General features: G+C 34.5%; 1 protein-coding gene across 1 annotated transcript; it reads right to left on the bottom strand.

Moving 5' to 3' along the window:
- Nucleotides 1–5,474: 5,474 nt before the first annotated feature.
- On the bottom strand, nucleotides 5,475–18,572 carry LOC146739182 (uncharacterized). The gene is made up of 6 exons (XM_085503843.1): nucleotides 18,442–18,572; nucleotides 8,355–8,673; nucleotides 7,028–7,101; nucleotides 6,584–6,841; nucleotides 6,259–6,358; nucleotides 5,475–5,994 (listed from the first exon to the last, which is right to left on the bottom strand). The coding sequence occupies exons 1-6, from the start codon at nucleotides 18,500–18,502 to the stop codon at nucleotides 5,916–5,918; spliced, it is 891 nt and encodes a 296-aa protein (XP_085359969.1). The 5' UTR covers nucleotides 18,503–18,572; the 3' UTR covers nucleotides 5,475–5,915.
- Between the last annotated feature and the right edge of the window lie 5,967 nt (nucleotides 18,573–24,539).

Genomic DNA, 24,539 nt, shown 5'->3' with positions numbered 1-24,539 from the left:
TATTATTGATGCACAAAGTGTCAGATTATAATGCACTTAGAACAATATAAAATTAATAACTCAGTTTGATCGCTTTTGCTACCTAACCATGCATAATTATAGATTGGTGTTATACTAAATACTCACCCCATGCTAAGTGTTGCATATACAATGATGCATTTGATGTGCTGTATTTCTTCTGACAGTAAACAACGAGTACCAAAATATTACCAAATAATCCAAGTATCGCTATAACAGATAAAAATGCCATCTCAAACGTAGTATTATGTAGAAATAAGACGTCATTTTCAGGCAGGGTGTCATTCACGTACACAGTATCGTTGATGATAGATTTGTTCATAATATCCATCTGAAGAAAGAATGTAGTGCTCAACAGCAGTCTGTTTACTACTTGGTTTTCAGTAAGATGTCTTGCCAAAACTAACATTAAAGTGGTGTATTGGTCCATATATAACCCAAGACTGAATACACCAGTTTCCTGGATTGGTCGAAATAAGATAACAATATATGAATAGTTATGAATAGTGCTAAGGCTGTAATGATGTGGCGATGGGTAATTTTATTATTAATAGTAATGACCTAAAATTTAAAATGATTAACTTAGTGCAGTTGATTACATGCATTATCCAAAGCCGGCAGATATGTTGGCAATATAGTATTTAGTGAAGACCAAATTATCCACAATCATCTCGCATTATGTTTACACTCCAGGCTATAACAAAAAAGAAGCAACTATTGTTACTGTCCTTCAAACACCGGGTGCAACAATTCTGCTCCATGCATGCAACGTCAGTGAAACAGTGCCGTGAATATGCCGTGGTCGAATAACGAACTGTTAAACTTGTTTACATAAGTTTACATAATACGAATAGCAGCGAATGATACTAAATATAAAATGCACAGACAGCATAATGTATTGTAGTGGCTTACATCGAGCATGACCAGGGCCATCTTGATATTAAAAATGAGTGTAATAATAAATTAAATTCGTGTTATTAGAGCTGTTGAAATCAACAAAAACGTACTCGTGTTGTTATTGAATAAGATGACCAGAGTGCTGGGTGCTTTCATGCTAATCACTTTTAAAGGCCATATTTTAGCTCAACATATTTTCAAGCAATAACTGTGAACATGTGTATCAGGCCATTTTAATGCTGAAATGCAAATTAAACATTGCCAAATACACTGGCAATTGAGTTGACGATATCAAATACCGCGGATCACTGTGTATCTACAGAAATACGTTATAAAAATGATTGAAATTTGTTTATTAATTTTGTATTGGGAAAAAATAAAAAAGCGTAGAGTATTAACACATGGTCACAAACACGTTCATTTGGACGTACTAATTATGTTCATACATATTTGAGAGATGCTAAGACATATTCTCATTTCACATTAACCAATGTACCATAGGGTTCTAAGCCAATAGATCGCACGGTAGAACGCATTATGCTTACATTTACATATTACTATATTGAATGAAAACATGCTGAGCATTTAGTTACACTTTCAGCTTTATACTGATGGATGAATATCTTGTACCTAGAGATGCTCACCACATGCACCGGCAGTAAGAGTACGATGGATACATAGGATATGGAGCGGGGAATGATTTTAGATGAGTACACACGTCTACTTAACTTAACGTATGTCATTTGTATAATGTCGATCCAACAAGGGCCACTGAGTGGTATTAAAATAATTAAAAACCATTAAAGACACACTCGTTATCCGCTACACCAAATAGACCGTCTTGCCCAAAAAGCGTGTATAGATAATATCACCCTTATTAACTAGAGGGAAATGCGCATGTCGTATCGCGGACTATACGAACACCGTGATACAGAATAAATATGTCCAGTTAAGATTGAACTCTGATTTTTTTGACCAGGAAAGAAAAGGCTAAATTAAGGACAAAATAAATTTGACAAACAAAAACGAAAAAACAAATGCTAGAAATGTTTTCACAAATATAAAATCGATGTGACAGCTCAAGACACGGTTTAATTTGGCCATTGCTTAATAAACTAATGTAAATTGTGCGATTGACTGTTGCTGATGATTTGGAAATTTAGTATGTAACAATACATTAATTTAAAATTAGTTTATTTCCTAATTAGGACATGTCCGTAATGCACTCCTAATCTGCTTTGGATACCAACACTCACTAGTTAAAAAAACAATTAGCTTAGTTATTGTTTTTAATTTATTTGCTGTACAATGATCATTTACTTAACTAATTCCATGTTTAACACATATTTACATAATGTAGAAAGCGGTATTTTCCAGCTAAACCCTATGATCACAAATAATCGCGTTTTAATCAGTATAATCGAGTATAATATCTTGTAATAGCTTAGCACGCAGATGAGCTTCAGGCAAGGACACTGACGATTGTATGACTGTGAGACCCTTTTCCCCACTAACATGACTCAAATAATTACATTTTTAAAAGGCATAGAATTGCATTATTGGTTTGCGGGCTTGAAACCATTTGGGACACTGTCTATTTCTCGTACTGGTGCCACGAAACTATACCCTAAATAACGATCATGTGGACATATGAGGCAATACATGTGTTGGACGCGATAAAAGACGCAGGACACAGAATGATTCTTGCTAATGTGAAGCATAAAAAATGTACCTTTTTCAATGATGTTTCTGGAGGAGTAAGTTTTATATTTGAACTTATTTATGTTCCTTAACGCATACAATGCGCAACAAAAATATCCCAAATAACGCGTTTTTTCCGGGTTGCTTACTTTCAGTTGAGTTGAGAGGGGAACATAGGCCAATAATTAAGTCTACCGTGTTTCGATTGTGTACATTTGTTCAGTCATACTAACCATTCTCGTACAACCCTGAGTACAAAACGCCACATTACCTCTATGATATGTAATATCTCAGCGTTATGTCCGAACGTTTGCTATGTTAACTTAATATCATATCGCTATTCAATTCAGTGAACAATTCCGTATCCGTCAATATCAGCCGACAGTCACATTGAAAAACGATTACTAGTTTTTCCCTTGAAATTTTTGTGGTAATTTATCGAGATTAATCATCACAGGGAAAATAGGATAGTCAAATTCGTCACGGCGTCCAGCCATATTGGCGATAAGACTGTAACTGCCTGAATAGAAACGAACCCACCGAAAAATATATTCTATCAGATTATTCAATTTATTCTTGAGCAATCATGCCGTGTAATAAGTCAGATAATGAACTCGTCACCAATGTTAACATATCATATGCTCATCACAAACCAAAGATCTTTATTATTATTTATCTATGATATTATTTATTTTCTACACACCATTTTTAATTAAACAAGAATTATTGCCTGTTTGGTCAAACACTAGTGACAATCCCAGAAACCTGGACTACATTTATTGATTTATCTGGTGAGCGGAGACTTGTTTTTCTGTTTTTGTTTTTTTACAGATGTTGAAATGTTGTCAATGTCGTACTTTTGGTTCTCTTCATATATGCATTAGCTAGACGAAACGTCTTTGTGGGTAATATATTAACTACTACTAATAATATGTAGGTTTATTAGGCTCAATACTAGGTCCTGTGAAACAATTCCCTGGGGCATCTCATCATGTAGAAATAATGTATAGTTCGGTTTCAAAAACAGTTTCTCGGCTTGCTTGGGGATATCCTGTGCCCAGCGGGGATTCTTCTATTGAAAAGATATGTAACTGTTCTTCGGCGGGAAAACAACAAAGGCGTAATCGCACCCACGACGATAAATGATGTTGGATGCCGGTTTCAAAAGCAATCGAAAAGATTACAATGCGTTTGCGTATGATAGGGAAAAATCCTGGTCACACGTCCATTTTTTTCTGCAATAGATCAGGATAGGTCTAACCATACTATCAAATAGTTTTACGTATGTTTTGACTGAAATAATGTTTTCAGAGTAACTGTTTTATTTTGAAGAAAGCTTCCATCGCTCTTTGGCAGAGATCTTCTTGTGCTCTAATACGTTTACGAGTTGTGTTTAGTTTCAATCCTAAGTGAGTGTATGAAGATACAATTTCCAGTGGTTTTCCATGAATTACAATTTTATCTTTTGTTATGGTTGCTAGATTTATTGACAACCATGATATTAAATTTTAAGACATTCATTTCAGTGTAATACTAGATCATATGCATATAACAAGCAGAAGATGGGACTACTTAAAAGTGATCAATCAATATGGCTTTTGATGTCATTGATATATTGTTAAATAAAACTTGTCTTTTGCTCCAATCAACTGGGAAGAAGTGCTAAGGCCTGCTTTTTAGTCAACAGAGCCAACATCATTTTGGTATTTTGATTTGATTATATTGTAAAACTTTGTTATTATTTGTTCGCAGTTGGTAATCCAAGAAGCCAAATTGAATCAAACGCTTTTGAAGGTAGATAAAGTAGACACAAATATGTGTACGGTTATTGAGGTGTTTTTTAATATTTGGTGCAGCAAAGAGATGTGATTAGCTGTACTGAATTTTGGCATGAATCCAATTTGTTCTTTCGTTATTATATTTAACATGTTTGATTAATCTTTTATCAATTTTTTAAGGACTGGGGTCATTGGCCACCATTTAAGATTAGATTAAATAGCTTTTGAATTGGTATAATAAGTGTATTTCGGCCTGATTTTATAATTTCATTTGTTATGCGGTCATATCCTGGCTCTTATTAAATATGCATTATTCTCATTATTATTTTTGTTGAGATGTTTGAAATATTCAAGCTATTTTTAATTTTGTTTTGATTTAAAAAATATTCAATAACTGTTCAAATATAGTGTTCAGTTTTCATATAATGTTGAAATGTTACGTCATCTTAAACACAACCCATGTGGATTAACATAATGTATGTCTAGATCATGAAAATAATTATAAACCACTGACTCGTGTGCATCCTTGTAGGAGTTCGTGTATGTGCGAGTACGTGCTGTGAATACAGACAACATTTGCTCAGGATGTATAAACAAATAAAGTATACATATGCATTTTAACGGGAACTGCCTAATGAATTATTATATTAATTTCGATCATAAATATACACGTGTTCGTTTAGTCAGATCGCGTGCCAGACATGTCGCCCTCCAATCCATAGTTTAGTGAAAACGGTGGGTGTTCAACATACACACACACACATATATACGCAAAATAGATTCAAAATGAATGCGATATATGTTTCATACGTCTGTCCAGTTTTAAGGTATGGTTTTAATTAATACATCACCCCGTCATAAAGTATGTGTCGGTTATAAAATACTTGCCAGGGACGATGAATGACCACAAATACCTATGATTGACCGCAATTTGACCAATGTTAATATACGATTCATGATCTTTCATGACCTATTATGCTATTTGTCGTGAGTCAAACAATGATCAAATCATTAAGCGCTTCTTATCCATGTTCAAAATGGTAGTTATGTTCCATTCATGATATGTATTACACAGAGACATTATTTACTGTGAATGCTTTAATGTTCAGATCAAATGTCATATTTAACTGATATCCGATTATCTACCAATAAACTGGTTAACATATATAAACGGAATGAAAATGGCGATCATATTGATGCTTGTGATATCTTTGTCACTTTCTTAATTCAACTACACTCGTAGCTGCTCATATTAATTATACTGGTAATATCGATAGATGGTTTGATTACAAATATAGTTTTTATTATATGGCACCCACGTCATACGTTTTTTTCTACATTAGGCGCAATAGATTTATTTTATCGGTAGAATAATGGAAATGCATGTGTTTAATTTCTACTTGATGAGACAACATGTGGACCCTACCATATCATAAAGTCAGCATAAAACGCGGGAAACCGTGACTTGCCTATCAACAACGTTTTTTCATATATTAGAATACACGGAAAATGAAAAAGTATTTATTCAAAGTTGGTGTAGGATTCATTTTGTTGCTTCACAAGGTCTTTATATGATGGAGCCTGGATCATCCCCTGTTTCCTGAAAGAGAGTCAAAAGAAATCATGAGTAATAAGATAAATGTAATGTGGATAACATATATGGAACATATGTGAAACCACCATTTGATGTATTTTTATATATTAAAGAAATCCGGCATTTAGGTGAAATACATGCAAATGTAATGGAAAATGATATTAACGTTGCCATGGATATATTATATGACTTGAATTGTAATACTAGTTATCATATGCAAAACGACAGCTAGTTTTGCCAAATATGTTTTAACTATCAAAATCGACTCACATTTTTCTCCATACGAACAGATAAATGAAAATTGCACTACACATCAAAATGACAAAGTTAATGATGGATATAACCAGCAAAATTATCGTCACAGGGTTGTCTGAAAATAATATAGAAACATGAAATAATTATCGCTGCGAAATACCCATGGACGATATGCCTGGAAAATGTATTTTGATGTACAATACAACAAGTACTTTAATTATTATCAATCAATTTACTGCTGTAAAGATAGTGTTGTTTAAATGTATATCTATTTAAAATCGACAACATGTTGTTTCACCAGTTACTATATAAGGGAGCAAAGCAGAAATGCAATATTTACCTTTAGCTGACGACGTCATTGTTGACGGTTCGGTGTTTATGATTTTTTCAGCTTTCGGAGCGTGGTTGTTCGCCAGCCCAGTCACAGTTGCACATATGTCACTGATACTAGAGAGAGTACTCTGTTCAATTGTGGGAGATTGGGGAATAACCGATGTAATAGGTTCGGTAGAATGTGATATTTTCCTTTTCGTTATATCCGATATAGTTGGTTGTTGTTTCTTATGAGTTTCTGTCGACCCTTGAGTAGTTGTTGTGACTGTAATAAGAGAAATCCATCGATTGTTTATACTATACTTTTACACGTTGCAAGTGTCAAAACGGTTGCATCAGACGTCTAGGTAAATAATTTTGACAAACATTTTGTGATTTTTGTAAAAAGTAATATTTTATTTATTTTTCTCAAAAAATCTAGCAGCTCATACTGAACTTGCATTGACATTACCTATATCAAACTCGCAAATAAACCCCTGTTCTTCGCAGCACATAGTATCATCCCATTGGTAATCACGTTGAGACCTAAGAACAATCATACAATTACTAGAAGACATTGATTTGTTAACCATTTATTTTAACATAACCTTCTTGTAACAGAATTCATAACAATATTCACAGGTTCTCTCATATTTCCAAAGCTGTTGTTATTTCATTGTAGCGCTAATACTGTGCGTCGTAAATATATTTAATTAATGGCCACTATCTCCGACGTGAATTCTTTTATTTCTGTTAAAAAATACATTACAGCAAAAGCCTACTAATAAATAAAAAAAAAATGTGTCACATAACAATGCTTTGTACTTCTGGCCTTTATAATTATATTGAAATGATAAATAATGTTAAACAAGCTTTGGGATCAATTTTACAGGAAACGGTAGTTGTATTTTAGTAAACGGCCATTTTGACGGCATTTATCATAGCTCACATGATAGGAATATGCTATATCTGATATTTTCGGATGGGGAAACCAAAAAACCAATCAACAAAATAATCCAACAAATAAGCCACCCAACCAGCTAACAAAGAAATAAATAAACCCACCACCAACAAAGAAATAAAAAACAAACTGATCACCACAAAAAAAAAAAAAACAACCAACAAAGAAACGACCCAAGAACCCATTATAATAAATAAATAAATAAATAAATAAATAAATAAATAAATAAATAAATAAATTAATAAATAAATTAATAAATTAATTAATTAATAAATAAATAAATAAATAAATAAATAAATAAGCAAAAATGAATGAACGAATTAATGAATAAACACGGCCGCCTCAGTCAGTTAAATTTCATCAATATTAAAAAAATATCTGAAAAGGGCATGCTGCCTTTTTGTCTTTCCTTAATACCAATATTGTAACAAAAAGTGTAAAAGGCTGTCAGGAAAGAAACTTTTAAAAAACATAATAGCGACCGCTTTGCCATTTTGAATCCAATCGCGGAACAAAATGACATAAATCAGTTTCCCACCGTGAGTGATGTAAGTGCCAAGTTTGAACTTGACCCAATTCTGAGTAGATTTGTTCCATATAGATGCAATACATGCTCAGTCACGGTTGTTTATCTAGTACATTAATATCTGCAGATAATATTTAACTACACGTATGAAATTCGTTTTGAAATAAATAGTATGTGCAATTGACTCAAAGTAGACATACCGTTTACTCCCTTGCCATGTCAACAAAAAGCCAGCGTCGCTGTAATGTATTAATACCTATTCATGGACATATTTATACGACATAACATACGGCAAGAACAAATATAGCTCACCATAGTTGGGCACAATCCTGCCTTCCACCACAAGTCTGACCACTGTTTCCACCATTGTTTGGTTCTGCATCTGCCCAGTTGAAGTATTCCTGCACATCTCCGCTACTTGAAATCCAATTATTTTCGGTATGCATGTCGTGTAGGTCAAACCAAAAATCCTGGTAACCCAGTCCCTGCTCTCTAATTAGTGACGTCACTCGTTCCTGTGTGTCGCTGTCGACGATTCTGGCAAGCCGTCCCCCAAAATTGTTGCACATTGAAACGGCTCCATACCAGTCCTCACAGGTAGGGTACACCTCATAACGTTTATTAAAAGAAGCTACAAAGAATAGGACCTTCATTACAGCCAATGTCATTCCAATGAGAAAGATCTAAATTCGATACAATTATTTATTACTTTATTTTTGGCATTGCGCACAAATTAAATTTAAATCTCTATGTATTTTGTATGTGTGACTAGAATTACTCAGTACAGTAAATAAGAAGATTAGTTTTTAGTTCTACGGTATTTAGTAAAACAATACCAAATTCAGAAACTGTAGAATGTAGAATAATAGGAAATAGCACAGCGCATCATCGTCACTTAATTTTTTTTCATGAGAAAAATATTTCTAGATGTGCTTGCGTTGATTGTCATGGCATATCGAAATTAATAGTCATGAATATAGTGGTAAATCTTCCAAATAAACATTGAATACATTGGCGTTCACGCACACTTCGTTAGCCCGTGCTAAAGCACTGAACCGGGTCTTTAAAACGAACCACATTTAATCCGTACATTTCGTAGACCGTGCTAAATGTTTATGCACATTTTGTTAGCTCGACTAAGTTATTTGTGTGTGAACGCTGCAACTATGTGCGAAACCAAACAATTTTAAATTGTTCTTATGTTTACGTTTTGTCATAAAGTAAATCTGATTGACCCTGTAAGATAGGGATACTGGACAACAGCTGTTAGGTTATCAGGAAATTTAATAACAGAGTCAAAAATATGGATAGTGAGTTTTATTTTCATATATTATATAATTCAGACCTTAAGATCCACAGAAAGAACAGAACACAAAAATAATATATAAATGTAATAACTAGTACAACAGCCAGTGTTGGAAAAATACTGGCTGACCACACATCAGAATTACACACGCTCGAAAGGAGACGATTTGACTGTCTGTCTACGTTCATGATATATCGTTAAATACTCGAAAAAGAGTTGACACGGTTTGCAACGAACATGGTACTAGTGCTATAGTCCCTTAGATATAAACACTCTGCAGAGCGCATTATTACAACATACTATATTTGCATTCATGTTTGACTTACACTACTTGCCCCACAACAGTAAACAAATATGACAGAAGATTAATACATACTCTAACTGCAATAAAGCTCTTGTGCAGAATAACCGTCTCCCTTGATAGATGGCGCAACCACACAAACGCCATAGTCATAACTGAGGTTATTAGTTACCGTTTACCACAGTCCCTGCCTATAGAGGGACTGTGCGTTGACCCAACTAAGTATCTATACATGGTATTGTTATTAGTTCACAAACGTAAACATTAAAAGACTGGGGAGACTGGAGGGATAAGACCCCATTAAAAACAGAATGATTGCGAGACAGAACCAAAGTAGTATTCCGAGGAATACCAGTTCACGAGAAATGGATAGATATATGCCGGAACTTTGCGGTCAACCAGTTTGCTAAAAAGTATTCAGTGGTTGACTCTGTCAAAATGTTTGAAGCATCCAGAACGCATACAAAGACGTTACTTCCAAAAGAGTTATATACTGTACTAAGGTGACGACAAGAAAAACATTTAGAACGCATACAAAGACATTACTTCAAAGAGAGTTATATACTGTACTAAGGTGACGACTATAAAAAAATCTGGAACGCATACAAAGACATTACTTCAAAGAGAGTTATATACTGTACTAAGGTGGCGACGAGAAAAAACATCCAGAACGCATACAAAGACATTACTTCCAAGAGAGTGTTATACTATAATAAGGTGACGACAATAAACAAGCATCCAGAACGCATACAAAGACATTACTTCCAAGAGAGTTATATACTGTACTAAAGTGACGACGAGAAAAAACATCTAGAACGCATACAAAGACATTACTTCCAAGAGAGTTATATACTATACTAAGGTGACGACGAGAAAAAACATCCAGAACGCATACAAAGACATTACTTCCAAGAGAGTTATATACTATACTAGGTGACGATGAGAAAAAAACATCTAGAACGCATACAAAGACATTACTTCCAAGAGAGTTATATACTGTACTAAAGTGACGACGAGAAAAAACATCTAGAACGCATACAAAGACATTACTTCAAAGAGAGTTATATACTGTACTAAGGTGGCGACGAGAAAAAACATCCAGAACGCATACAAAGACATTACTTCCAAGAGAGTGTTATACTATAATAAGGTGACGACAATAAACAAGCATCCAGAACGCATACAAAGACATTACTTCCAAGAGAGTTATATACTGTACTAAAGTGACGACGAGAAAAAACATCTAGAACGCATACAAAGACATTACTTCCAAGAGAGTTATATACTATACTAAGGTGACGACGAGAAAAAACATCCAGAACGCATACAAAGACATTACTTCCAAGAGAGTTATATACTATACTAGGTGACGATGAGAAAAAAACATCTAGAACGCATACAAAGACATTACTTCCAAGAGAGTTATATACTGTACTAAAGTGACGACGAGAAAAAACATCTAGAACGCATACAAAGACATTACTTCCAAGAGAGTTATATACTGTACTAAGGTGACGACAAGAAAAAACATCCAGAACGCATACAAAGACATTAATTCCAAGAGAGTTATATACTATACTAGGTGACGATGAGAAAAAAACATCTAGAACGCATACAAAGACATTACTTCCAAGAGAGTTATATACTATACTAGGTGACGATGAGAAAAAAACATCTAGAACGCATACAAAGACATTACTTCCAAGAGAGTTATATACTGTACTAAGGTGACGACAAGAAAAAAAACATCTAGAACGCATACAAAATATTTACTTCCAAGAGAGTTATATACTGTACTAAGGTGACGACAAGAAAAAACATTCAGAACGCATACAAAGACATTAATTCCAAGAGAGTTATATACTATACTAAGGCGACGACAAGAAAAAGCATCCAGAACGCATACAAAGACATTACTTCCAAGAGAGTTATATACTATACTAAGGTGACGACAAGAAAAAACATCCAGAACGCATACAAAGACATTACTTCCAAGAGAGTTATATACTGTACTAAGGTGACGACAAGAAAAAACATCCAGAACGCATACAAAGACATTACTTCCAAGAGAGTTATATACTATACTAAGGTGACGACAAGAAAAAACTTTCAGAACGCATACAAAGACATTACTTCCAAGAGAGTTATATACTATACTAAGGCGACGACAAGAAAAAGCATCCAGAACGCATACAAAGACATTACTTCCAAGAGAGTTATATACTATACTAAGGTGACGACAAGAAAAAACATCCAGAACGCATACAAAGACATTACTTCCAAGAGAGTTATATACTGTACTAAGGTGACGACGAGAAAAAACATCCAGGACGCATACAAAGACATTACTTCCAAGAGAGTTATATACTGTACTAAGGTGACGACAAGAAAAAACATCAATAATGCATACAAAGACATTACTTCCATACGAGTTATATACTATACTAAGGTGACGACAAGAAAAAGCATCCAGAACGCATACAAAGACATTACTTCCAAGAGAGTTATATACTATACTAAGGTGACGACAAGAAAAAACGTCCAGAACACATACAAAGACATTACTTCCAAGAGAGTTATATACTGTACTAAGGTGGCGACGAGAAAAAACATCCAGAACGCATACAAAGACATTACTTCCAAGAGAGTTATATACTATACTAAGGTGACGACAAGAAAAAACATCCAGAACGCATACAAAGACATTACTTCCAAGAGAGTTATATACTATACTAAGGTGACGACAAGAAAAAACATCCAGAACGCATACAAAGACATTACTTCCAAGAGAGTTATATACTATACTAAGGTGACGACAAGAAAAAACATCCAGAACGCATACAAAGACATTACTTCCAAGAGAGTTATATACTGTACTAAGGTGACGACAAGAAAAAAACATCCAGAACGCATACAAGGACATTACTTCCATGAGAGTTATATACTATACTAAGGTGACGACAAGAAAAAAACATCTAGAACGCATACAAAGACATTACTTCCAAGAGAGTTATATACTATACTAAGGTGACGACAAGTAAAAACATCCAGAACGCATACAAAGACATTACTTCCAAGAGAGTTATATACTGTACTAAGGTGACGACAAGAAAAAACATCAATAATGCATACAAAGACATTACTTCCATACGAGTTATATACTATACTAAGGCGACGACAAGAAAAAGCATCCAGAACGCATACAAAGACATTACTTCCATACGAGTTATATACTATACTAAGGTGACGACAAGAAAAAGCATCCAGAACGCATACAAAGACATTACTTCCAAGAGAGTTATATACTATACTAAGGTGACGACAAGAAAAAACGTCCAGAACGCATACAAAGACATTACTTCCAAGAGAGTTATATACTGTACTAAGGTGGCGACGAGAAAAAACATCCAGAACGCATACAAAGACATTACTTCCAAGAGAGTTATATACTATACTAAGGTGACGACAAGAAAAAACATCCAGAACGCATACAAAGACATTACTTCCAAGAGAGTTATATACTATACTAAGGTGACGACAAGAAAAAACATCCAGAACGCATACAAAGACATTACTTCCAAGAGAGTTATATACTATACTAAGGTGACGACAAGAAAAAACATCCAGAACGCATACAAAGACATTACTTCCAAGAGAGTTATATACTATACTAAGGTGACGACAAGAAAAAACATCCAGAACGCATACAAAGACATTACTTCCAAGAGAGTTATATACTGTACTAAGGTGACGACAAGAAAAAAACATCCAGAACGCATACAAGGACATTACTTCCATGAGAGTTATATACTATACTAAGGTGACGACAAGAAAAAAACATCTAGAACGCATACAAAGACATTACTTCCAAGAGAGTTATATACTATACTAAGGTGACGACAAGTAAAAACATCCAGAACGCATACAAAGACATTACTTCCTAGAGAGTTATATACCATACTAAGGTGATTACAAGAAAAAACATCCAGAACGCATACAAAGACATTACTTCCTAGAGAGTTATATACCATACTGAGGTGATTACAAGAAAAAACATCCAGAACGCATACAAAGACATTACTTCCTAGAGAGTTATATACCATACTAAGGTGATTACAAGAAAAAACATCCAGAACGCATACAAAGACATTACTTCCTAGAGAGTTATATACCATACTAATGTGATTACAAGAAAAAACATCCAAAACGCATACAAAGACATTACTTCCAAGAGAGTTATATACTATACTAAGGTGACGACGAGAAAAAACATCCAGAACGCATACAAAGACATTAATTCCAAGAGAGTTATTTACTATACTAAGGTGACGACAAGAAAAAACATCCAAAACGCATACAAAGACATTACTTCCAAGAGAGTTATATACTGTACTAAGGTGACGACAAGAAAAAACATCCAGAACGCATACAAAGACATTACTTCCAAGAGAGTTATGTACTATACTAAGGTGACGATGAGAAAAAACATCCAGAACGCATACAAAGACATTACTTCCAAGAGAGTTATTTACTATACTAAGGTGACGACAAGAAAAAACATCCAAAACGCATACAAAGACATTACTTCCAAGAGAGTTATATACTGTACTAAGGTGACGACATGAAAAAACATCCAGAACGCATACAAAGACATTACTTCCAAGAGAGTTATATACTGTGCGAAGGTGACGACAAGAAAAAACATCCAGAACGCATACAAAGACATTACTTCCAAGAGAGTTATATACTGTACTAAGGTGACGACAAGAAAAAACATCCAGAACGCATACAAAGACATTACTTCCAAGAGAGTTATATACTGCACTAAGGTGACGACAAGAAAAAAACATCCAGAACGCATACAAGGACATTACTTCCATGAGAGTTATATACTATACTAAGGTGACGACAAGAAAAAAACATCTAGAACACATACAAAGACATTACTTCCAAGAGAGTTATATACTATACTAAGGTGACGACAAGTAAAAACATCCAGAACGCATACAAAGACATTACTTCCTAGAGAGTTATATACAGTGCGAAGGTGACGACAAGAAAAAACATCCAAAACGCATACAAAGACATTACTTCCAAGAGAGTTATATACTGTACTAAGGTGACGACATGAAAAAACATCCAGAACGCATACAAAGACATTACTTCCAAGAGAGTTATATACTGTGCGAAGGTGACGACAAGAAAAAACATCCAGAACGCATACAAAGACATTACTTCCAAGAGAGTTATATACTGTACTAAGGTGACGACAAGAAAAAACATCCAGAACGCATACAAAGACATTACTTCCAAGAGAGTTATATACTGCACTAAGGTGACGACAAGAAAAAAACATCCAGAACGCATACAAGGACATTACTTCCATGAGAGTTATATACTATACTAAGGTGACGACAAGAAAAAAACATCTAGAACACATACAAAGACATTACTTCCAAGAGAGTTATATACTATACTAAGGTGACGACAAGTAAAAACATCCAGAACGCATACAAAGACATTACTTCCTAGAGAGTTATATACAGTGCGAAGGTGACGACAAGAAAAAACATCCAGAACGCATACAAAGACATTACTTCCAAGAGATTTATATACTGTACTAAGGTGACGACAAGAAAAAACATCCAGAACGCATACAAAGACATTACTTCCAAGAGAGTTATATACTGCACTAAGGTGACGACGAGAAAAAACTATGACTTACTAGTATTAACTTTAGCAATTTATATACTACCGGACAAATTCTTATGGAAAAGAACTAGCAATTGTCATTGTTTGGACGCAATATTAGGTTATGGAAAACCTGAAATAGATCCATTGGAGAGCCTTCTGTGCTCGTTTATTTATCATACTGACAACTATATTGCAAGATTTCGAGCAAACGATGTGTGTCTTAAATTTGATTTATACTGATATTATAAAACACCCAAGACGTTTTTCTGTATTGGGTTGAGCTAATGTTCGAGGAATATGACACGCCCTCTCTCGGGTCAAACTTTTTTTACTTAACCACATCCAATCTTGACCCAACCACGCCCACTTTTAGCCCATCTTGGGTCTAACCAACAAAATTGGAATTCTAAATTCATGAGTGACAAGCTCGTTAACGCCACTGTGTGATCTTATTATTCTAGTGTTCATTCACGTGATCAACTTCATTTAAATCCTATCGCAATCCATTTTAACATTTTCCAATATCCCAGCATCGTACACACAAAATGCCTTTACATCGATTGAAAAACGTCTACTAAAATCACCGTCACCCTTTAACCCTATTATCGGTGATATTAGTTTGATTGACGATCCGCCAGCAATGAACACGAACCTCACCCTGTGTGTAGCAATGGGCTCATTACGGTGATAATGTTGATGTCTTTATTTTTATTTTACTCCATCTGCGGACACAATTTTAATGTGCGACGTTATGAAAATGATCGGTTAACATTGTCGAATTCTAAAAAGTGGAATAATTTTCGAGATAACTGGCGTTAACTAACTCGATGTTACATAGTGGCGTTAACGAACTTTGAGTTAAGTCGCGAAATCAACGATCACGAGTAGTGAATACGCATTGCGTAACCAAATTTCGAGTGTTGTAGTATATTTCATTTGAGAATAGGGGCATGGTCGGCTTTTCAAATACGAATTACATGCAACATAGTTTGCAATACCCACTGAAGGCCTTCAAAAGTATTAGTAATATATATCTATAGATAGTTTGAACGTGAGTTTTAAGTCAGATAAAGCCTACTTGGACTTATATGTATAAATTCGGCCTCAAGAGTTTAATTCTTTAATTCAGACTTTTTAGACACTTGATAAATGTTACGAAATGGTCGACAGTGTACGGCGTATTTATAATTATTCACTAATAACTCGTACGTTACAAGCACGATTTTTCTGTATTAGTAGCTCGTAACACGTTACAACATAGACCAGTCATGCACAGTGTTTATTAAAAGTGCCTAAAATACCTCAGTGTCCGATATGATATTATCAACTACACCATGGTGTACTTCCTTTCAGCACATACAAAGTCCATGATTCGACTTCTAATTTGTTCAGTGCTATGGGTTTTTTCCGTCCGTGTTTATTCAAATATACAATGTATATTAATGTATATTAATGATTAAAATACTTTCGTAATAATTGCATAATTACGTCATAAGACAAGTAAGCGTGCGAAAAGTAATTCAGATAAATGAATGTTTCGCTTTTTTGCACCTGTTTTTTGAAACGATCTACCTATCAGTTGTAAAATCTAGTATACGCAACTTAAGTGTCTTAGTGTTTTGTTCATGTTACTATATTTGTTTACTCTACTTGTATAATACTAAGTAATTATAATTATGTTTTTTTATACTTTTGTATTAATATTTGTGTCTAATGTCTGTGATTTTATGCATATATCGTTGTTATATAACAGGATATTGTGTTCTAGTTGTTTCAAGATAAGCCTGTTTTGACTAATATTAATATATAGTAGTCTGAGCTTTTGATAAATAAATTGTTCAAACAAACACAGTTATACAGACTAAAGATAAAGATAAGACTAAAGATAAAGTTGTCCCAACTGTTTTGCATTTTGGATGGCGGGTAGAGTGGGTAAAAATGATCGGTACAATTCAGTTTGGATAAGATTTGTTTCAGAACTGTTCAACGGCAACTCGTCAACAGTGGCAAGACATACTAGTATCTGGATTTTAAACGGGACAATAATTGGTGGCCATGAATAGTTTTGGGAAAAAGATATCAAGACTTTTCGGTCACTACGATTGTTGTCTACTACGGCAAAAAATCCGCTGCGATTGTTTTAAGTGCAACGCTGTTCTTGGAAGTAACGTCGAAAATTTGTTGAATTTGGTTTTCCTTCTATATGACGATGAATAATTTTGTTTGCTCGTCAGTCCACAATTGACCGACTTCTTTCACAGCTACCGTTGTTTTGATTGTGAACAGATTTTGAGACTGGGCAACAATGGCCACAAATCTGCTTTGCATAATTAGTCAAGGGCAGTTGCGATTACGTAATCTGGTGCTTGTTCATACTGTAGTTGAGCCGGCCTAGCTTGGGATTAAAATTAGGGCCACCCCTGGCACCTCTTCTCAGGCGCGACTTATTACAAGTAAGGCCGGCCTAAATATTTAAACATTTGGTAAATCCTAATTGTGGTAAGCATAAGACCTGTCTCATGTTCAATTGTGATAACCACCGCCAAGTACTGTAAAAGCAATAATTATTCACCAGATTTTGCTATTTCCGCCGAGAAGTAAAATCGCTTAATTAAATCCACGTGTACACGTAAATTACAATACAATAAAAGTCATGAAATTTAAGAAAATCCAGTGACTATACTCAAAACACCAAAATAGTGAAATTAAAAACACAGTGAAAATAAATAGTTTTACAGTAAATAACGTTGTATTTTAATCAGAAACACATTGTGGTTTCTTGTCTGTTAAACTAACAGTCTCCATGACCCCTTTACCATGGAGGGATTCCAGTGGACCTGTGATTAATTTGTATCAACTACCCTACGCACTTAACAGGTCAATGACCGGCCATCAAGATGTCTGAAGGCGGATACAAGTTATCATATGACTGAAGTGTATCTGGTTGCACACACACACATACACACACAAGATGGCTAAGTTTCGTGAATGCATCAATTCATACACAACCGATAGTTAAATTGTTGGTCACAACTTTGTAAATGAGTCCAAGAACAACTTTAAAACAATGTTATACTATCGTATAGTGTGTTACCTACCAGAAGTTGAAAAATGCGCGAATGCTACGGCAACGAAGAAGGCGAGACTCTCAGCGAACATCACGGGTCTGTTTGCGCGGCACAATATGGTTGAATTTGGAGGGCGGCTCTAACTGACACATCAAGGCCACCCAAACCATCGTGTTTTATATAAACATAAACATTGCAAATGCGTATACAGTTAAGGCGTTACGTTAGACAAATGCTGCGTTGTATTCTATGCAGCAATATGCAATAACTCTTTAGTGAAGAAGTCTTTATGCTAGTCTTGCAAGTTGAAAGCGCATCAGGAAAAAAAATGTCGAACGAAAATCGAGGCGAGAGAGATGGTGGTGATAATGAAGATACTGTATTATATTATATTATATTATATTTCTCAGAATTCCGGGAATTCCCAAATAAATCCGGAATAAGCTTTCCCTATGGCAAGCCACAGGGGTCTTAAGTCTACAGGTGATATGCTATGTAATAGCTTTATTATTAGTTTATATTCAAACACTATTATATTATGTACATTCGCTATTGTATTATGGTCAAACACTATTATATTATGTACATTCGCTATTGTATTATGGTCAAACACTATTATATTATGTACATTCGCTATTGTATTATGGTCAAACACTATTATATTATGTACATTCGCTATTGTATTATGGTCAAACACTATTATATTATCTACATTCGCTATTGTATTATGGTCAAACACTATTATATTATGTACATTCGCTATTGTATTATGGTCAAACACTATTATATTATGTACATTCGCTATTGTATTATGGTCAAACACTATTATATTATGTACATTCGCTATTGTATTATGGTCAAACACTATTATATTATGTACATTCGCTATTGTATTATGGTCAAACACTATTATATTATGTACATTCGCTATTGTATTATGGTCAAACACTATTATATTATGTACATTCGCTATTGTATTATGGTCAAACACTATTATATTATGTACATTCGCTATTGTATTATGGTCAAACACTATTATATTATGTACATTCGCTATTGTATTATGGTCAAACACTATTATATTATGTACATTCGCTATTGTATTATGGTCAAACACTATTATATTATGTACATTCGCTATTGTATTATGGTCAAACACTATTATATTATGTACATTCGCTATTGTATTATGGTCAAACACTATTATATTATGTACATTCGCTATTGTATTATGGTCAAACACTATTATATTATGTACATTCGCTATTGTATTATGGTCAAACACTATTATATTATGTACATTCGCTATTGTATTATGGTCAAGCACTATTATATTATGTACATTCGCTATTGTATTATGGTCAAACACTATTATATTATGTATATTTGTTATGTTATTATGATTAAACACTATTATATTATGTATATTCATTATGTTATTATGATTAAACACTATTATATTATGTATATTCGTTATGTTATTATGGTCAAACACTATTATATTATGTATATTCATTATGTTATTATGATTAAACACTATTATATTATGTACATTCACTATTGTATTATGGTCAAACACTATTATATTATGTACATTCGTTATGTTATTATGATTAAACACTATTATATTATGTACATTCGTTATGTTATTATAATTAAACACTGTTATATTATGTACATTTGCTATGTTAATATTATTAAACACTGTTATATTATGTCTGTACTATACTGAATAAATGTTAACATTTTCTATAAAATTCCAGTTCCCAGAATGCACCACATATTGTAATGAGCATGTTCCATGACCCCCAGAGGTCCAGCTTTTTATAAACCACTGGACTATCATCCATAGGTTGTTTGAGTGCAAGTATTCTGTCAATATGGAGGTGCATTCTGAAATGGCAAAAGTACTAGTAAGTCTCAATCTTGCAAATGTAATTGCAAAATTTGAAGAGGAAAAAATAACACCTGATATTGTTTGCAAACTATCAAACACAGATTTCCAGTCGCTCGGTCTACATAACACACGGGATGTGATGGCTTTGAGAACAAAATGTACAACATATGGATCATTAGTACCAAGTAAAGAGTATCAAGGATGTGGCCCACCTGAATTTTATATACCAAAAGAAATCTTACAAAAACATTTAGAAGAAGAGTTCAGTATATGTGAAATCGCATCCATGATGGCCGTTTCTCGAAGTACCATCATTAGGAGGATGCGAATGTATGGCCTGAGCGCAATGGAATTCACAAGTATTTCAGATAATGATCTTGATATTCATGTACGTCAAATATCCCTTGAATATCCTTTCTGTGGGGAAAATATGATAAAGCATCTCCTTAGAGAAAAAAGTGACATAAAAGTGCAGCGTATGAGACTTCGTGATAGCATTCACAGGGTAGATGAAACCGGGGTGCAGGCAAGAAAAAACTGTCGGCTTCAGCGCAGGGTGTACAATGTGAAAGGACCAAACCAGTTATGGCATGTGGATACTAACCACAAACTTATAAGATGGGGTTTTGTTGTACTTGGCTGTATAGATGGGTTCAGTCGCTTGCCAGTAATGTTGGCATGTAGAGACAACAATAAAGCACCTACTCTTTTAGAGTGTTTCAAGAATTCTGTGAAAGTGTACGGCCTGCCAAGTAGAGTAAGATCAGATAAAGGATTGGAAAATGTTGAAATAGCTGATTTCATGATACAATCTCGTGGTACACACCGTGGAAGCATGATAACTGGGAAATCTGTACACAATCAACGCATCGAGAGACTGTGGAAGGATGTATTTGAAGGTGTTCTTGGTTTTTATCACCAGATGTTCAATTTCATGGAAGATAGGGGTATTTTAGATCCCATGAATTCGATTCACCTAGTGGCACTTCATTACATTTATCTTTCAAGAATCAACGAAAAGTTGGGAATCTGGCAAAGGGCTTGGTCAAACCACAGAATGCGGACAACGCGGTCATCTCCCTCACGATTGTGGATATCAGGTCAACTTCAAAACCCAATCGGCGTTGAACTTTCAGCTGATGAAATTGAAAGTTTTGGTGTAGAAGGAGAAGTTCACGAAAATTCCAACTTTGATACAAGACCGATTCTACAACCACTTTCATTTGAATTCAGTGAGCAATGTAGAGAAGAATTAATACACAGGGTACCAGTCAACCAGCCAACACGCAATCATGGCATTGAATTATACCAGAATGCCTTGCAAATTATCAGTAGGCATGCCAATCATCATTAGTAGATTTAACATGATGTGTGATTTACAATAGAACTGTATATTATAAATAAATATTTGTTGTTGTTGAGAAAAATGGCAATCTATCAATTCTAACTCGCTACCATATCTATTAAAATGTTGTAATTTATTCGTTATGCTAATCAAAATATAATATAAACATTCTTCATGTTTCCTCCATTCTTTAATGTTTTTGTAATAGGTAACATTTATTTCGAGCCTGAAATATGTACTCTTTTAATTTACTTAAAGGTACATGAGAAAAGCATAGTGTTTAATAACAAGCAGCCTGTTGGCTGAGATAGCTCCGCTGTTAGCAATGCACATGTCGGAAAAGTAAAACATTGACACGGACGATGATGGACAATCACTCATATGATCACGTCCACTCGACAAAGTCACCAGCAGAGCTAAAAACTGCTACTCATTAACTTTAGGGACACTGTAAATGAAGTGGTTGTACAGCTTTAATGATACATTTCGTTTACCATTAATTTGCATTGTTGTTGCACTAAGTATTCTAAAGAGATTTAAAAGTATTATTAATCCTGGATTTGTTAATAAACATGTGGACAGTTCTGGGCTGTTAGATTTTTCAGCGACTGTCATCTACAAGAAACTGATTTACATATCTTCTTACAGAGATACCCAAATAATGTCCATATTAATAGGTACGCAAAAAAATCCAGAACATAAAATTACAATTAATCACAGTACAATGACAACTGCATTTTCATGATATTTGCAAATCGTAATCACAAAATTTATTTTGGCTATGTAAGCTTTTCATTAATAGCACCCTCTATTGGTAATGTGAAAGTATGACATCATCCGGGGGGAAAGTCTTCAAGAAAACCATATATTTCATGCAAGTTTTAACATTTTTAGGGTGAAAACAGGTCTGGTTTAGAACAGTCCTAGTCTTATGGTATCCTTAGAGGGAAAATACTGATGAAAATACGCGTATATCAAAAAGGAAATCCCTTCAGTTGTTCACCATCACTTGAGAATTGAGAGGGTTTGACATCATTTCAGAAACATAATGGATATGATTGGTCTTTGTGACAGAAAGGTGACAACATTTTAATGTGAACACTCTGAAAATTGTTATTGAAATATCATGAATGCAGAATTTAAGCATACAAACTAAAATACCAACAATGGTGATAAAGCTAACTAAATACTTTGTGTGACGAATACAACTGTCTAATCAAATACATATCAATTGTAAAGTGGTCTAGCTGTTCTACAACAGTCGTAAATGATATGCATGTAATTCCAAATCTATCTTTGGATTTGCTTGGCAATACTATGAACTCAATTCCTCTAACCTAAAACAATGAGTATCAATTATCAGACCACCAAGTTGTACACACATTGCTATCTACTCTTCCTAAACAACACCCCTATCAAATATTAGACACACTGGTTCTGTTTTGGGTTCCCCTAACAATATTGAACCATGTGATCACTATCCCATTTCTTAAACATTTCCAAAAAAGTTCTGAGAAAATGCATGATCATACAGTTCGAAAAGTTTAACTTTTGGGAGAAGTTCATAAGTGGGACTTGGTCTTGGTAGATGTAAACAATTTACACATGTGTTTGCCAATGGAATAAATGAACTTTCAGCCTGAGGAAAGAGAATCTTTGGGTGAAGTGCAAAGCCCAATGGTGGTTCCTCATCTGTTCCAGTAATAAACTGTAACACGCGAGACAATGATATCTGTCCTCTTCTACCACCTGTTAACAAATATGTAACAATAACATTTGTTAAACTTGAGACACATACAAAACTCGCCCCATTTTCTTTACTGAAAGTGGTTGACAGAGTTGACTTTAAAAATATGCGAGTATTAAAATAAAGTGTAACCTGATCCCCCAAAATAGAAAATTCTACATATGAATATGCATATTTATATTCCCATGAATTATATACCACTATGACATATATATCACTATGTTGTGATTTAATAATCATTATGGTGTATGACAAACTCGCAAATTTAATTGGTTAGTAGAACTGTTTCCTTGCACTACATTCCATTTCAGTGCACTGTCAATGCCCAAAACTTACTTCCAACTTCTCTAATGTAATCCAAAAATACAGCATATATTGACTTCTCATACATTCTAGTATTTGAGCCTTCTTCACCTGCGTACTCAGGTCTCAGTAATTCTTTCACTTTCTTCACTGTTAAAGCAGCAGATTGACTTGGACGTAACAGATGTACAAATGTAGGCAGTTTACAGCAGAGCTATGCAAAATAATATTCATTGATAGTGAGCTGACTTTCTGGCATACTGTTTGAGTTCATAACATATCCTGTTCAGACCTTTCTTGAACAGACAATAAATCATTACATGATGATGTACTCATACAGGAAATTAGAGTACATGTACTATTATGTCAAAGTATGTATTGTATTACCCCGGGCACGCGCCCCTCCCTGGGCAAGCGCCCACCCCCTGTTTTCACAAAAGTTACATGTTGGGGACATCCTCGGTTAAACGCCCAGGGTGATTTTTAACCAAGAACGGGGTCAACAAAAAAGTTTTATTTGTCAAAAACGAACGCGTTCGATTTATTTAAATAGTGTGTTTGTTACGATAGTTCTCTTTTTGGAGTGTGTGGTGGCCCTGAAAAGGGCCGCTTTGTTTGTGTTTTTACGTAAAAACTCATTGGATTTTAACGACGTAAGATGAACCACGCAGCATGTGGCGCACACGTTCTGCTTTTTCTTCATTCACGATGAATCCAATATTGCAATATTGCAACGATCCATACCTTGGTGAGTGGTTTGAAGCACTTAGCTTTGGTTTCAAAACGTAGCATTTCGCTGACTGTGAATCCATAACGGGAGCTAGCACTTTTGAGAC

This window comes from Saccoglossus kowalevskii, chromosome 9 (genome assembly GCF_978046115.1).
Source record: "Saccoglossus kowalevskii chromosome 9, keSacKowa6.1, whole genome shotgun sequence".
NCBI lineage: Eukaryota > Metazoa > Hemichordata > Enteropneusta > Harrimaniidae > Saccoglossus > Saccoglossus kowalevskii.
This window is presented reverse-complemented; position numbering and strand designations above follow the sequence as displayed.

Bases quoted from the DNA above. Each gene is read 5' to 3' on its own strand.
- LOC146739182 (XM_085503843.1), bottom strand. From the start codon at position 18,502: ATGTTCGCTGAGAGTCTCGCCTTCTTCGTTGCCGTAGCATTCGCGCAT. The intron at 6,842-7,027 runs GTAATGTCAATG...CTCTTATTACAG, and splicing joins TATTTGCGAGTTTGATATAG to TCACAACAACTACTCAAGGG. The intron at 5,995-6,258 runs GTGAGTCGATTT...ACTCTCTTTCAG, and splicing joins CTGTTCGTATGGAGAAAAAT to GAAACAGGGGATGATCCAGG.